Source organism: Uncinocarpus reesii, genomic scaffold (genome assembly GCF_000003515.1).
Source record: "Uncinocarpus reesii 1704 scaffold_5 genomic scaffold, whole genome shotgun sequence".
In the NCBI taxonomy this organism is placed as follows: Eukaryota; Fungi; Ascomycota; class Eurotiomycetes; order Onygenales; family Onygenaceae; genus Uncinocarpus; species Uncinocarpus reesii.
This window is the reverse complement of record NW_003052496.1, coordinates 955,898-971,345: the sequence shown is the minus strand read 5'-3', so window position 1 is coordinate 971,345 and position 15,448 is coordinate 955,898. Positions and strand designations below refer to the sequence as shown.

The 15,448-nt window shown below is 51.1% G+C and overlaps 7 protein-coding genes across 7 annotated transcripts in view; 2 read left to right on the top strand and 5 right to left on the bottom strand.

Annotated features, from left to right (window-relative positions):
* UREG_07348 (serine/threonine-protein kinase psk1) overlaps positions 1-620 on the bottom strand; it is a gene marked incomplete at both ends in the record, with an annotated part of 1,779 nt that extends 1,159 nt beyond the window's left edge. Inside the window, one exon of the mRNA XM_002582529.1 lies at positions 80-620. Coding sequence (XP_002582575.1) covers positions 80-620 — 541 coding nt within the window. The remainder of the gene's footprint in view (positions 1-79) is intronic.
* Positions 621-1,795: 1,175 nt separating this feature from the next.
* On the bottom strand, positions 1,796-2,759 carry UREG_07347 (uncharacterized protein; the record flags this gene model as incomplete). The annotated part of the gene is made up of 2 exons (XM_002582528.1): positions 1,796-2,008; positions 2,103-2,759. 2 exons carry the CDS (start codon positions 2,757-2,759, stop codon positions 1,796-1,798), a joined length of 870 nt encoding a protein of 289 aa, XP_002582574.1.
* Positions 2,760-3,597: 838 nt separating this feature from the next.
* UREG_07346 (uncharacterized protein) lies at positions 3,598-3,918 on the bottom strand (the record flags this gene model as incomplete). The annotated part of the gene is made up of 1 exon (XM_002582527.1): positions 3,598-3,918. One exon carries the CDS (start codon positions 3,916-3,918, stop codon positions 3,598-3,600), a length of 321 nt encoding a protein of 106 aa, XP_002582573.1.
* A 985-nt stretch (positions 3,919-4,903) lies between these two features.
* On the bottom strand, positions 4,904-8,247 carry UREG_07345 (electron transfer flavoprotein-ubiquinone oxidoreductase; the record flags this gene model as incomplete). Its single annotated transcript, XM_002582526.1, has 5 exons — positions 4,904-5,247; positions 5,463-5,829; positions 5,985-6,176; positions 6,389-7,884; positions 7,938-8,247. The coding sequence occupies 5 exons, from the start codon at positions 8,245-8,247 to the stop codon at positions 4,904-4,906; spliced, it is 2,709 nt and encodes a 902-aa protein (XP_002582572.1).
* A 2,730-nt stretch (positions 8,248-10,977) lies between these two features.
* On the top strand, positions 10,978-11,894 carry UREG_07344 (TATA-box binding protein; the record flags this gene model as incomplete). The annotated part of the gene is made up of 4 exons (XM_002582525.1): positions 10,978-11,219; positions 11,260-11,374; positions 11,444-11,532; positions 11,585-11,894. The coding sequence occupies 4 exons, from the start codon at positions 10,978-10,980 to the stop codon at positions 11,892-11,894; spliced, it is 756 nt and encodes a 251-aa protein (XP_002582571.1).
* A 657-nt stretch (positions 11,895-12,551) lies between these two features.
* Positions 12,552-14,065, bottom strand: UREG_07343 (uncharacterized protein; the record flags this gene model as incomplete). The annotated part of the gene is made up of 3 exons (XM_002582524.1): positions 12,552-12,852; positions 12,959-13,943; positions 14,008-14,065. 3 exons carry the CDS (start codon positions 14,063-14,065, stop codon positions 12,552-12,554), a joined length of 1,344 nt encoding a protein of 447 aa, XP_002582570.1.
* A 655-nt stretch (positions 14,066-14,720) lies between these two features.
* The window catches only part of UREG_07342 (uncharacterized protein), a gene marked incomplete at both ends in the record, with an annotated part of 1,360 nt that continues 632 nt past the window's right edge, over positions 14,721-15,448 (top strand). Inside the window, 2 exons of the mRNA XM_002582523.1 lie at positions 14,721-14,833; positions 15,085-15,416. Coding sequence (XP_002582569.1) covers positions 14,721-14,833; positions 15,085-15,416 — 445 coding nt within the window. The remainder of the gene's footprint in view (positions 14,834-15,084; positions 15,417-15,448) is intronic.

Below are 15,448 nucleotides of genomic sequence, written 5' to 3'. Positions count from 1 at the left end.
CCCATCGGCCATCACAGCTAACGAAGTCATCTCTAGTGCACTTCATATGTCTCAGTCTGATCACTATCAGAGATCACACTGGCGCAGCTGGTTTCAGTTTCGGAACCCAAAACACTTGCATTGCTTGATGGCGGCTGACACTTGGTGAGATTGAGCGCATCTAGCTGCATTTTCAGCGCGCTGATTCCTCCGTTTGGCGTAGTAGGCCGGAGCGCTGGGCTTTTTCCAGGACCATGAAGCGGGAGGAGCCGCGGGGAAAATCCTTTAGACATGATGGAGGGATCCGTGCTGGAGCACTTGGCAGTGGATGAAGGAATAAACGGCTCTGGAGGAACTCCTGGATTCTGACGCCTTTTATTCTTCTTTTTCTTCTTGGAATTTCCTACGGCTTGGGTCGCATTTCCATTGTTTCCCAAGTTTAAGCCCTTCCCACGGTTCCGAGTTGGGCTGACTTCCGCCGTCATCCGGAACCCGGTGCTTGAACCTCCATTGTCATGTGGTGCGATCTGTTCCGCCTGCTTGGGAGGAAACGGCTCAGACAGTTCAAGATTTTCCGCCGTTTGAGGGGCAAAAACGTCGGATACGGTGAGTTCTTCCAGAGTCCACGCTCCCGAAGCCATAATGCTTCCGCTCGCGTCAAACGAAACAACACCCCGCTCGTGCCCTGGCTGGCTCAGAGCGGTCGAAACTTGCAGTCGCAGCGCAAGTAGTGAAACTGAACGGGTAGTTGAATGTATATATTGGCTTCACATGGAACGCGGAGCGAGAAACAGATCAAGCAAAACTAGGTGATTCTTTGTGCTGAATCAAAGCGGATCTATATTGAAAACTGGGGTATAAAGTACAGACACGAAAAAAAGAACGGTCATCACCATACGGCGCCTTTTGGAATGATACCTAAATGACAAATGATTTTCTCGACAGAAGCCGTGCTGCAGCCCGGCCCCGTCTTAGATTACCGTCCGCCCTATTCAGGACGGACTTTGCACCGGTAGCCAAACCACGTTGTCAGCGGCTGGTCCTGGCACGCCGTCTCCGAGATACACAATCGGGAATGCAGAAATGTCCTTGGTGAGGAGTGTATTGAAGAAAGCAACGGAGGAAAGGCGCCCTGGGAGCACGGTGATCTTTGACGGATGTGAGATTGGTGCGCGTAAGCCCATAGATAACGGTGACGAGATATATATGTCCCTCGACTCAATGTAATAATGGCGATGCCAAATTCGATGCTCCTAACACTGCAGGAAAAAAACGATCGTTTCGACGTCAAAATGATGAAACTAATGGTCTGTGGAAGGAGACGAAGCGATGGTCCGAAAATAACCCAAACTTGACCTCAAACTGCCCAATTAGAAAGGGAGCCCCGCCATTGGCCAGCAGAGCCCGCTAAACCGCTTTTGGAATAGACGCCGTCGCTAAGCGGCTAACTTGGTTGATTATGTAACCCAGTCGTCGTCGAATAGATAGAGGCTGTGTACGACGGGATATCGGTAGAAAATCCCAATTTGTTAATGTGAAGGTCCGAGATGATCATTTGGTGTCCCAGACCGGTTCTGAGAGTGATCGTAATGGAGGGTGTGATACATTGAGGGTCACTTTGGGAAAATGAGCTGAGAACGCGCTGGTCTGTAATGAATGGCGACATGGATGAATGTTCGAGCCAGCAGAGGTCATGAGCGCGGATATTCGATGAAAGTGTCTTGATGGAGGATGTAGCATCTCCATCGAGCCTTCGTCCCCCCCACCCCACCGGGGCCGTCCCCATTCCACGATGAGCTGGCTGGGATATATTGCTCTATCCCTCCATGGATGTTTCATGCCCTTTCTTCTCAATGGCAAAGTAGTCGGCAGTCCTTGTCATCTCCACGCCCGAATGTTCCACAAAAGCCAACGCGCTCGGCTTTTCGGCCCGGACCGTCAGCTCAGCAAAGTGGAAATCGACAATGACTATCCGAGCGACCTCCGTTGCGAGAGCCTCGACCGTCTTGAAAGCCGACGCGTCGACCGCCTGAGTAAATGGGACGCAAGTCAGCCCACCTAGCACAAATATCACGCTGCTTTCTATACCGATTAAACAATAGTGCCGCTTAGAGAAAACTTACATCTGCAACGCTCCTCGCAATCCTCGGATAATCCCTTTGAAGGAGAGTGGATGTATCCGGTCTGCCCTCCCGTAAGTTGAAAACCAACGTGATATCAACAGCCTGTTTCTCGAGCCTCTCATGCTCGTTGATGCCGATAATACAGTAGCACCGTATATTTTCAATCGTACACTCCCTTTTTTCCCGGCCACGCCCAGTGCTAGAACCCACACACCTCAATCCCCCAGCCGCCCGTAATACAGCTTTTGGGAAATACAAAACCGTCTCCACGCTCAAACATTCCGCCCGCTCCATCCCATACCGAGAGAGTAGCTCATCCTGCTCCGCCCTCGCAGCCTCTTCACACAAGTCTATTAGACCTCCTAGATATAAATTGCCATCTTCGCCGGCATCCGGAGCAGTGGCGCTTGCAACCCTTGTACGTATCGCGCTCTCTAGCCTACGGTATAGAGCGCTGTAGTTCAAGGTAGAAGGGGTATCATCGACTTCCGAAGCCACTTTGATCAAAGATCTTGGAACGGCAACACGGAGTGAGATCACAGCCGGCTGTGGCTTCTTGGGCCGATTCCAAGCATCTGGCGTGAATGCAAGGGGTAGCGGGAAGCGGATATTCCGCAAATTGATATAATCAACAAAATAATCCAATTGAGGGTCCATTGTTGCTGATGCAAAAGGTCTCCGATGACAGCTTTCGATGTTTGCGTGATTGATGGTGGGAATCACAAACACAATGGTTTCTGGTGGGGCAAGTCAAACGGGAGGGTTCCCCATCAATCAGTGCATCTATGGAGTACAGGTGACACCTAGGTGCTAAAAACGCCTTTACTTCTACTCAGTTTTCCCGATATTGATTACGAATTTTAAACGAGCGCACGTTGCCATTCATAAGCTGCTAAAGACTCTGCATTGCTGCATTATTGCATGGGTAACCTAACCAGTACATGAAGCAGTACATAACAGGAACAGATTCCTCCAAATTCATTACTCAATAACAAAACATTAAAGGGAGACTTGAAAGAGGAGGCAGTCATAAAAACACAACAGAAAGGTATTTTGGGCGTAAAACGGTAAGGAACAAAGTAGACATACGATAGCTGTATCAGGCGGAACCGCTTCCCTCCAGGCTTCACCGAAGAGTAGCTAGGTCAGATGGCGCCGATCCGGGGTGAATTCTCGAAAGGGCAATCATAAAGCGAGCATACAATGGATATCTCTAGTCGTAAACAGGAACTGAATAAACACAGTCGTCACCGCCGGGAATACGTGGTGCTCTAGCCCGTAGGAGTGGAGGATACCAGCGACGAGTTACAGAGCGTTCGTTCTAAGGTAATAGATATCAGGGCCCAGACGCGTGAATTTTCCGGACGCAAAACCACCAGAAAAATCAGGGATGACAGAGATGGCGTTTTCTTTTTGGAGAACAATGGGTAGAGGAGGGATATCTACCAGTAACCGCGACGATCATAGCCTCCATAATCACCTCTGGGAGGCGGGCTCATAGGCCGACGTCCGTATCTACCTTGCATGTACGGATCATCATAATGGCGCGGCGGCGGATGCCGGAAGTCATAAGGGTCCTCATAGGGCCGGCGAGGTGGCGGATAATCGTCCATACGAGAACGCGGTGGTGGAGTGCGGCGACCATACCCATCACGCTCGTAATAGTCGCGGCGCATAGGTGGAGGAGAGCGTTCACGATAGTGTCCTCGAGGGCTGTAGCCACGCGGAGGACGCCTGTCGTAATCATCCCCGGGTGGATAACCACCACGGCGCATGGGAGACCGGGCGCGATAAGGATCACGGGCGGTGCGGTCATCGGGCGCCTGGATCTAGAATATTATGAGACCAGAATTCCTTGGTGAGGGGCCGGGAGTCCATACGTCCTGGGTGCAAGTCACTCGGGAGCCTTTGAATTCACGCCCATCCAGTTTCTCGACGGCAGTCTTCAAATCAACTCCGGTCTCAAACTCAACAAATCTTTACGTGGATAGTCAGTTGTACTGGTTCCTTGGTGTTTCAGAAGTCGCCTTACCCTCGTCCTTCATGGTCACGAAGCGTTTCCGAGTAGACAACATCAAGGCCAGACTGCCTGGCGAAATCTTTGAGGTCCTAATAAACCAAGTCATGTGAGTCCCGTTCCAATGGTAGCAAGTCCCGCAAGGCCACAGTTTCGAGAGGTTGGGTGGAAGCCAATCCCGAGATCTCTGTATCCTAAGAATACCTCTCCAGTTGCCAAGAAATAGAATTCGCTCTGCGTGATCGCGGGATATTGGGTACCCAACCAAGAGCAGTTAAGCAAGTCTAGGCGGAGGGGGTATGAAAAGAGCCATGGTGACTGACGGCCAGCTTCATACAAAACATATAATAAATCATGAACAAAATTGAAAATGAGATCCACACGTAGCTCGCATAAATGAAGACGAAGACATGCTTGCTGTGATGGTTTGTCGAGGGGGAAAGAAATGGTCTAGGGATCTCAGGGAGGAAAAAGTATGAAATCGAGTCGGGCGGATCCACAAGGAAAACAAAACTGATCTAACCTGCCAACTTGTCTCTGGAAGTCCAGAAATCTGCATACGATAAATAGTACGGCGTGGGCGCGGAGCATTAGAACGGTCCGAGGGTCCTGAGAACGTCTCCTTGTGACGTGGGCCGCGTGCAAATTGGACGGTGAGCCTTGAGCCCTTGAAGTCGGTTCCATCTGCGAGTTATAACAGGTCAAAATCCCGGAAAAGGTCTGGTCCATCACAAGGGAAGTTTTGCGAGTTCACATACGGAAAGCTGCAAGACGAAAGGCTCAGTCAGTAAAACTCGGAATCCATGTGGTCCTGGCCTGTGGTGGAAAGAGGAGACCAGCGGAAAAGCAGAACAGTGTCCTCACCAGGAACGACATCCCGCGCATCCATAGCATCTTCATATTCGATGAAACCGAAACCATTCATGAGTTTGATATCCGTGATTTTTCCAGACCCGTGCTGGTTGAAGTGTTCTTCGACGTCCTGCTTGGTGACTGGAAAAGACAAAGTCCAGGCAAACGTGATGCCCTTGTGCGTCAGCCTCTCGCGGCCAAACGAAAAATCCAAGAATGGGTCAAGCCAGGTCCATGATGTATTGATTTGTTTGGAAAAACGAATTTTAGACAGGTCTGAACAGGCCGAACTCAATTGTGATTTCCGACTTGAATTTTCCCATGCTTTTCATGCGATCCTTTCCCCTGTCTCGGGGCAAGGAAGATATATCCAGATGTCCAGTACATGAAGGAGGAAGAGAAGTGTGTTTTGTGTGTTCTGGGGTAACAGAGGGCCACATTTTATCTGGACCACAGAAGGCGAGGAGGAAAAGGATGTAGAACCAGCATACCATTTCGGGGCAGATTGCCGAGATAGAGACGCGTCGACGAGACTTCACTCATGGTGGGCAGGCTGACAACAAGAAGCTGTGCGTTCCTGAGGAGGGGGACAAAGGGACAAAACGGTCTTTCTTCCAAAAACGGGATGAGAGTTCGCCCAGGAATGGAGGGATTCTTCTCGACTTTAATATAGACTCGCGCCCTCCAGAGATGGATGCGGAAAGAGATGAGATCCCGGATAAGCTTGCGACGGATCCAGGTGTCGTCGCCGTTGAGGATTGGGAGTGTTGTGAGGTTGGTGGAGGGATGGATTGTCGTGAATTCAATGGAGGCGCCGAAATCCACAGCCTCACTTTTAGTGCTGTCCACGTGCGTCCACTAAACCACATCAAGCGGCCCGTTGTCTCCTGCACATTCCGTTGCTCCCCGACTGAGGTTCACGTTTATTCGCGCAGAGATGGGAATTATCGACCATGGAGCTAGCATGTAATCTAAAGTTGCTTGCAATTTTGGTATCTGAAATGCTCATCTACATATAGAGTACAATTCCGCCCACCCTGATGCTCGAATCGAGTTTCAGGGCCACCAATGATGATATGAACTTTGGCAGGCTTTTCCACAAGGCCTACCAGCCGAACATGCTGACTCCGGCATGCGAAGCGCCAGAGAAGCAGTGGATCAATGTTATATACAGAATCGCGTAAACAGACATCCATGCGGGTTTCCTAAGTGAGAGAGTATTTGGGCCCCTCGCCTCCTTGAGGCGTTTGCCAATTGATATCTTGGGTGGGAACTTTGATATCGCACGTCTTGCAGTGGATGCAGCTGTAAAAGAAGCAAAAAAAGGTCAGAAAACGTGTACAGTGAGGGATGCGGTCCGCAGGGACCGTTGAAGGGAGAGTATAACTCACTTTTGCGCGTTGATCTGGAACCTCACCCCGTGAGGCTTCGATGGATCCTCGATGTATTCGTAAACACCGGCAGGGCAGAATCTGTTTTCCACGCCCTGGTATTTGGGCCACGCCGCATCTGTGTGCTTGTCCCAGTCTTCTACTTGCAAGTGGACTGGCTGGTCCTCTTCATGATTTGTCCCCGTGCGGTTGACACTAGTCATGATATCAAAACTAAGCACGCCATCGGGCTTTGGGTAATCAATCTTTGGACACTCTGATGCGGGTTTTGTGGCAGCAGGGTCCGTTGAATGATGGTTAAAGGTCCAGGGAACCCTTCCCTTGAACAGATATGCTTCTAGGCCCGAATACAAAATACCGCCGTACAGACCGAGCGCAGTGCCAAATGATGGGCGCATATTTCGTACCTCGTTAAGCTCTTTCCAGATCGGAGATTCTCTCAAAGCGTCTTCATACTCATAGAGGAACACGCTTCCCGTGTCTTCTGTTCCTGATAGGGCTTTAAACGTCGCTTTTGCCGCCAACATCCCTGAGAGCATGGAGGTATGGGTACCTTTGACCTTGGGAACGTTCATGAAACCAGCACTATCCCCAATGAGCGCTCCACCAGGGAACGCACATTTTGGCACTGATTGCAACCCGCCTTCAACCAAAGCACGGCCCGCGTACGCGATACATTTTCCTCCTTCCAACACTGACTTAAACAAGGGGTGGTGTTTCAATTTCTGGAATTCACCATAGGGCGACAACCACGGGTTGGGATAGTCAAGGCCGACGACCAACCCCACAGCCACCAGATTGTCTCCGAAGTGGTACATAAAAGAACCACCGTAGGTGTCTGATGGTAGTGGGTATCCCATTGAATGGGTGATTTCACCTTTCCGGAAATTTTCGGGCTTCACTTCCCAGACCTCTTTGATCCCGAGACCGTAGGTTTGTGGTTGGCAATCTCGTCGTAGATCGAATTTTTTGACAACTTGTTTCGTCAAACTTCCATGACATCCTTCTCCGAGCAACGTTACCCTAGCATGAAACTCCATCCCCCGCTGGAACGAATCCTTTGGTTGTCCGTTACGCCCAATGCCCATATCGTTTGTGGCCACACCCTTTACGGACCCATCAGGCTTGTAAAGCAATTCACTTGCAGCAAAACCAGGATATATCTCAACACCCAATTCCTCCGCGCGCTCACCAAGCCACTTGCAAAGCTGGCTCAAGCTGAGAATGTAGTTACCATGGTTATTCATTTGCGGCGGCTCTGGGAGCCAGAACGTTGAATTTTGAGTGAGAAAGCGCATTCTGTCCTGCTTTGCGGGCGTGGCATGCTCGAACCGCGATGGATTGTCTTCGGACAGCCAGTCGGGGAGGAGCTCGTTCATTGCGCTGGGCTGTAAGACATTGCCTGACACGATGTGATCTCCAATTTCGCCGGCCTTTTCCAACACCAAAACACGAAAGTCTTCGTTGCCGGCTTCGTTTGCAAGCTGCTTGAGTTTTATCGCGGCCGCAAGACCAGCGGGACCTGGAAAAACATGTCAGCACGATGCGATAATAACGGGCACAACAGCAACACACCTCCTCCAACGATGCACACATCGACATTATCCGACTCTCTCTCAATTTGCGACGGATCGAACGCCTCCTCGCTAGCAGCCGCATTTCGTCTGGCGGCCGTTCCAGACAGGTTCCGCCTCTGACCGTTGACCGCGGGTTGAGCCCAGAGGTCCTTCCGTCGCATCCTCTTTGTCGAAGACTGGGCGACCTCCGCAACCCGTGTGGAATAGCGAGGGCCACAATTCGTCGATGCAGCCTTTGTCCATGACCGTGCGGATGCCGGGAGGACCTCCCGCCTCAACAGAGGTAAAATGGCAGATTTTGAAGCCATCTGTGCGATTGTTTTGGAGGGTATGAAGACACGGTGTGCTCGAGTATTCACTGCCGCATGCCAATGAGGGAAACGAACAGCGTCCAAGGAGAAAAGATGAACTTTGCTGGTGCGCGGTGCAGACCTCCGAAAGTCGTCGTTTTTCGCTCCGTCATTCAGTTTAGCCAAGGTCAAACGGAGGCGGGCGCCGAGGCCAGCCGAGGGGCCGCTCCCAGCCAATAAAATAGGAGCTGATGTCAGCGGCCGTAGTCAGTCACGTGAAAATGCTTCGCCCCAACTAATTTTCCCGATAGGCCGCCAGGAGATGGAGATTTCGGGTGCCTGATCTACATTTGGTGGGAAGCTTCTGTGTGAAATGTGCTAAGAGTACAGAGTTAAGATGAGCAAGGAATGATCTCTACTGTCGAATCACTGTGAGCTGTGAATGTGACAGGACGATGCAGTTTGGAAGTGCACTGTGGACACCAGGACAAAAATATCTGATGCAGGGAAGAGAACGCCGTGCAACGATGAAAAAGCGCCAAAATTTCGTCAAAAAGAAAAAGAGAAAAAGTTGGGGAAATAGTGCTGCCTTCATTTCAACCCCATTATTTCACCGATAACAGAGTGCTTTGGAGAGACATGCAAATCGCGGATCCTTGTGTTGCCTTCGAAATCGCCCCCAGGGATATCGATCTGATCTTGGCAAAGCCCCCGAGTCACGTCATTTAGGCCAATAATGAATGCGATATCAGCATTCGCAAGGCCAAGTCGCAAATCTGCGAGAGGGCCCCTGCCCTCTCTCATCACAATTTAGGCTGCATGATTTTGGATGGAATCTGTGGTCGAGGGGAGGGGGTACAGAGCAGGCTGCAGCGAAGCAAACTGCAACGCGACGCTCAAAAATTTCCTGGGAGAGAGATTGGCAGAATTCAGCGCCACGCCTCCGTCCATGACGGTGACATATTAAGTGAGGGTGTGTTTGTTCTTTGTTTCTGGGTAGGTTTCCATTTCTGAGCGGCGGTGAGTGCTGCGGATGAGCTCGGTTCCTCCCATGAATGCCGGGATCACATCTTTCGAGAAAGAAAAAAGAAAGGAAGATTGTGATTTCAAGCCATCACCCATCCCATGATGATTCCCCTCCAGATAAAAGCGCGAAAGCAACGGATTCCCCGACGCGGTATGGCAAAGGAGTGTCGAGCGCGGACGCGGAACGGGGTGGAAGGCAAAAAGACGCGTGAAAACTTTTTCATGTGAAAAGGGGGAAGGGAGCGACAAGCGGCTTATCGGCACGCACCGCGCGAGGGCTTTGACTCTGGCGGGCCTTCCCAACTCGCAACAAGGGGTGGCGAGTCCGCAGCCAGAACCAGGCCAAGAAGGCAGCGGGCGCGGTGATTGGACACAGTGGCGCTTGGTGAGGCGGCGTCGGCCACGATCCAGGGAAAGAGCGAGCTTGGGTGGAGCACCTCCGGTTCCAGGATGACGCTGCAGGCAAGCTCCGGGCCGGCCAATCAGCGCGCGGCCCGGCGGGATTCTGGACAAAACGGCAAAGCAGCGGCCGTGCGCGGAGTGTGCATAAGGCGCGGATGTGGCCACATCAGCCAGGATGAGTCACGGGTATATAAACAGGCCTTTTCCCACTCCATTTTCGCCCTGGCGCTCATTTTGGGATTCTGTCCTGGTCTTGGCACCGTCTGGAACGTCAACCTCCGCATCATCCCCCTCTTCCCGTCCCTCGATCTGCGCGATCCCACCTGTACTAGTAAGAAGAAAGCCTTTTTTTTTTCCTCTTTATTTCTTTTTCATCGATCAAGAGGGATCGAGAGCCGGGGACATCTCTCTCCGTCGACGCCAGGCCCTGCGGTACTTAGTTCCTTGTTAGTCTTCTTTTCCTTTTTGGGCTCAAGTGTCTTTTAATGTCGCATGGAGAAGAAAAGAATTCAATTCAAAAACACATATACTTATTGCCTCTGGCAGAGCTCCCATCCAGTACATAGGGGCTGCTGTTGATTCGTGCATCTCGCTTTCTGTGTCTTTCCCTTCCGTTCCTTTCTTCCGGTAGATATCTCAAGGGACACCCGGCGCCCGTCGACCGTCGTGTCTCCCAACGTCTCTCCTTTTGATACACGCGCGCGCGCTTGCTGCTTTTGACCCTGCTGCCGTCGCGCGGGCCCTCATTTTCGGGATTCCCAACCGTCGCCTTGTTCACGCCGGCTTCAGCCTTGCAGTCGATCTCAAGTGATTTGACTTTTGGGGGACTTTCTACCAGAACCTCTCGTCATCATCGAACTAGGCCATCATTGTCGCATCGTCACGTCGAACATCGGGAATAGTCGCTGGAAGACCCAAGTTTGTTCTTGTTGTCTTGGACACTGAAGTGGAAGCAAGGTGAATCTTTGCAGTGAAGCATCTTCACAAATCTCATTGACGGTCAGTTTTTGGAGGAGACATTCAGTTGTTCATCTTCCACAGAGTGGTAAGTGAAGCGCATGCCGAAGTGTTCCTGGTCACGTTCTGTTCTTTAGCGCAGCCCCTTAGCGCGATTCCTTAGCGCAATTCTCTGGGCAATTTCCGTTGCTCGCGCTACACTCAACAGCAAAATAAAAACAACTCTCCCTTTCTCAAGTTTCTTGTTTTGAGCCAGCAGGATCTAACCGCCATTTGCAGACTGCTCTGATCTGAGTTGCTACGCATCGCGCCCAGATCATACCAACGGTCTCGTTTACAGTCTCGGACTTGACAACAGTGACCATGGATTCTCTTACTACCCATCCTTCTACTGCGCAACAGGCAAAGGCATTCACGTCCCCAGCGTCCTTGTCCTTCCCAGGAGGTGCCGGCGACCTCACCCCACCTTCCTCCGAAAAAGAGCCAAATGGGATGACCAATGGCCAGGCGGGTGGACAACAGGGCGCAAACGGTGCTTCTCCCGCCACCCCTGCTGCCACCCCGGGAGCTGGACCTGGCGTGAGCGGCCTTTTACCAACGTTGCAGTGAGTATTACACTATTGTCTGTCCTTTCTGGTTCACCAGAATGCTGAAAGCAATGCTTTTCTCAAGAAACATTGTCGCCACGGTCAATCTAGACTGTCGCCTGGACTTGAAGACCATCGCGCTGCATGCGCGAAACGCAGAGTACAACCCAAAGGTACTGACTTGTGCCTTTTGACTTTGAATTATCTAGTCATCTGTGCTAAACAAACTTTACTTCTAATAGCGTTTTGCTGCCGTTATCATGCGTATTCGCGAGCCGAAGACTACTGCGTTGATCTTTGCCTCTGGCAAGATGGTCGTTACCGGAGCGAAGTCTGAAGATGACTCGAAATTGGCATCTAGAAAATACGCTCGTATCATCCAGAAACTCGGGTTTCAATGCCAAGTTCACTGATTTCAAGATCCAAAACATTGTTGGGTCCTGCGATATCAAGTTCTCCATCCGTTTGGAAGGTCTTGCCAGTCGCCATCACAACTTCAGCTCGTACGAGCCTGAGCTGTTCCCTGGCCTGATCTATCGTATGATGAAACCCAAAATCGTACTTCTTATTTTTGTCAGCGGGAAGATCGTCTTGACAGGCGCTAAGGTCCGAGAGGAAATTTATCAAGCCTTCGAAATGATCTATCCCGTCCTGACAGGTAAACTCTCACTGAGCGTCGTTTGGACTTCTTGAACTAACCACTGGCTAGATTTCCGCAAAGTTTAATCACGCTTTCGAGCAATCAGTAGCTGCCCTGCACTGTTGTCTCAATGTATTAACATATTTCCTCCCTTCGTCCGACGTGGTCCCGCACACCATTTGTGCTTACCATAATGCATCTGACAGGCGGAATTCTCTTTCCTCCAATATTTCTGCCGTCACAACCGCATTTTTATGGCGTTATAGCGATTGTTTTGTGTTACAGAGTCCGGATTCCAAAAAGCGGCGTATCTTAATTTTCCATCAACTTGAAATTAGACAAATCGCGGGTCTCCGCTGGTTTGGGATGGGTGCACCGGCGCATAGGGGATGGTGGTACTTTCTGGCCGTCTGCTAATTTGACACATGAGCTGTTGAATGCTCATGTTATTGTTCTTCTCTTCCTCGACCTTTTGCATTTGAAGCGGTGGGTCCAGATTTTCACTGTGGAGGGCTAGGTGAATGGGCGTGCACGCGCATTGAATTGCAGATTGAACACTTATTACGTGTGCAATGGGAGGATGTATTATCCTATTAGATAGTAAAAAATGGAAATACTGCAAGAGAAAAAAGACAAAACTTCATCATTCATACACTTGTCCACAGGTAACTGAGAACTGCTAGGATGCAGCTAAATACCCCTTCGTTATATCAAAGCTTGCTCGTCACTTGACCTTTTGCCAATTCCTCCGCTAAGATCATCCCTTTGGGGCCAGAGCGACTTCCATCTTCTGTCCAAAAAACAGGAACTTCACCATTCGCACCAACGGGATGAAGAAGCTCCGGCCACGACCAGAGCTCCTTTAGTTCAGGATCAAGCTTCCCTTCAAGCGCGTCGACGACTTTATCTCCGATCACGGGGAGGAACTTGAATGCATGGCCGCTTCCGCCCGTGGCGAGGAAGAGAGAGTTGAATGAGGGATGGTGGGTGATTAGGAAGTCACCTCTTGGACTGATTGTCATATATTCCTTTGAGTGTCAGGATGGTGTGTCGTTTTGTTGAGGGTGACTACGATTGGAAGAGGCAAAGGGGGTGGAGGGGGAGGTGCAAGACGTACGTATCTGAATACCAGCATATGCGCGTTTTCACAAAGGGCCTGTTTGCGAATGCGGGGAGCATTTCTCGCAGGGCGGTTCGACATGCGTGTTCGCCCTCGGGGGGGATAGGCAGGCCGTTTTCGGGGAGGCTGGCTTCTATGGTTCCCTTGTTGGATGAGGGGTTGGGAAAGCGTTTGGGGTTCCGATAGCCGTAGGCGTGGCGGGCGATTTTGAGCAGGTTGTTGCGCGGCGGGATGATGAACATTCCTGTGGTGAAGTTGAGGATTGTAGGCATGTTTGCGAGTTGGGATTGTTCCTCGTCGGTGATTCTGATGTAGGCCAGGGCCTGGCCGGTGGCATCGGCGCGGCCGCGAAGATCCACGATCCGGCCTGTCCATGCGCCGGTCGCGAGGATGACGAGGTCTGCGGTGATGGTGGTGGAGTCGGCGAGTTCAACGCCGGTTACTTTGCGTTTTGCGGCTGGCTGCTCTGGGGTTAAGAGGAGGCGTTTGACGGTGCCGGTTCTGAAATCGACTCTGTTTGTCTGGTCGAGGAGCTGCTTTGCGAATCGCACCGATGCTTCGGCGTCACCCCAGCCAGAACCCCAATTCACATATCCGCCGGCAACGGTTTCGCCCATACCATAGCCCGGGATCACATTCTCCACGTCCCTTTTCGTTGGTAAAGACTCAACTTTTTTTCCGCTCTTGTCCAACGCCTTGACATTCTCATAACTTCGCTTGACGTATTGGCTGCCCTCTGCATCGCCGGAAGAGACCAACACTAAACCATTGCGAGTATATCGGCCTTCATAGCCCCATTGCGTGGTTTGCCATTGTTTGATAGCCGCCGTGGCGAGGCGGGCGTAGGCACCGTTGGCGTAGTCAGCACGGATTATACGGGATGCATCAACGGACGAGCCATGCGGGTTGGGTATCGTAGGGGAGGACTCGACGAGGGTGATCTTTCCGGTGTGCCTGCGAGTGAGCGCAAGGGCCGTTGATACTAAGGAAAGAAGGGTGAGTTCTTCACAGTCAATTCAACAGGGGAAGGCCGGGTGCATAGTTACAGCCAAAGACACCGCCCCCAACGATGAGAATGGACTCTGGGAGTTCTGTAGATGCCATATCTCTTGCGTGGGCAATGCGAATCCTCACCATCAAGCCCTTGACTAACTATTTGTTAACGCATGTCAGTCGGTCCGATTAGACCTCATCATCAAGTCGGCCATCGTTGCACCCGCCAAAGTGGGGTTGGGATTGTCGTTTGTGGTCGCATAATGTCGGCACTGTGGTGTTCTAAAGGGCGCGGAACAACGAGAGCAGAATTGGCCTCTTAGGCTCTTTGCAGTGGTAATTAACTCCCCTCCGGACTCGACGAGCGAGCTTGATGCAGCTTCCATGAGCATCTCCAGGGATCAAGCAGGAAGCACAGGGTTTCTCTCTTGGCTCTGAGCTCTTCTCGAATTTCTGGTACTGTAGAATTCAATTGACCTTGAATGTCGACCAAGGACCAGGAACTAACACCCATTCTCGCCGTTGGCAAACTCTTAATGATCTTTGAACCATCCTATTCAACGATGATCTTTCTATTTCTTTGAAGCACGATATCTTCCGCGCGACTGCTTTGACACGACTCGACAAGAATTAAGCCACTCGACACAATTTTCGTCGTCCAGCCACGCTCAATTTTACTTCACAAAGCCGATTGCTTTCACCAGAACAGTAAATTATCCCTGGAGCCGTTTCTGCACGGGCTCAATAGCGCGATCTTGTGCAAACCATGTCGCCCACAGGCATGAGGCAGGTATTGGGCAGGGCTGGCCCAAAGCATCTCGGCCAGGCGATGGCGAGAAAGCCACCCGTTGATCTGCTCTCTGCGGCATCACTACGGAGGTTAGTGTGAGATGATGAAAGATATCTACATTATTGCCCTTGACTGTAGAGACTGGCCGCTGGTATGATCCAACTACTATGTCCTCACTTCCTTTCTCTTTTAGCCTTTTGTTTTGTGTGTGTGCCCTTTCACGAAACTACCGGGCGTATATAGCTGCGCCAGTACCCAAGCCATTGGAATTCCCACGAGCCTAATATACTACCTCCTTTTTTTCACGGGCAAACTAGAGTTGACACGAATGGAATATTAGGACAGCGGGAAAGAAATCCCCTCCAGTCCCGGAAGCCTCGAAGTCGTCAATACCTCCGGCCTCGCGGCCCGTGCGTCCGAAAATGCTCACATTATCTGCGGTCGCAGTATTTGCGTTCTCAACATACGGCACGTATCTGTTCGTGAGCTATAACAAAGCCGTTGAAGCGTCTAAATCACTGAATGTGCCCTATGATTTATCGGACCGCTATGATCGATCCACGCGGACATACGATTCCGAAGTGGACAAATCGGAAGTGTTGATCAGACTTGGAAAACGGCTGAAAGAGCTCATACATCATGGCAAGGGGGAATGTGCTGGAATTCGTTGCCGTACGGGTCGAAATATGGAATACTACATGCTG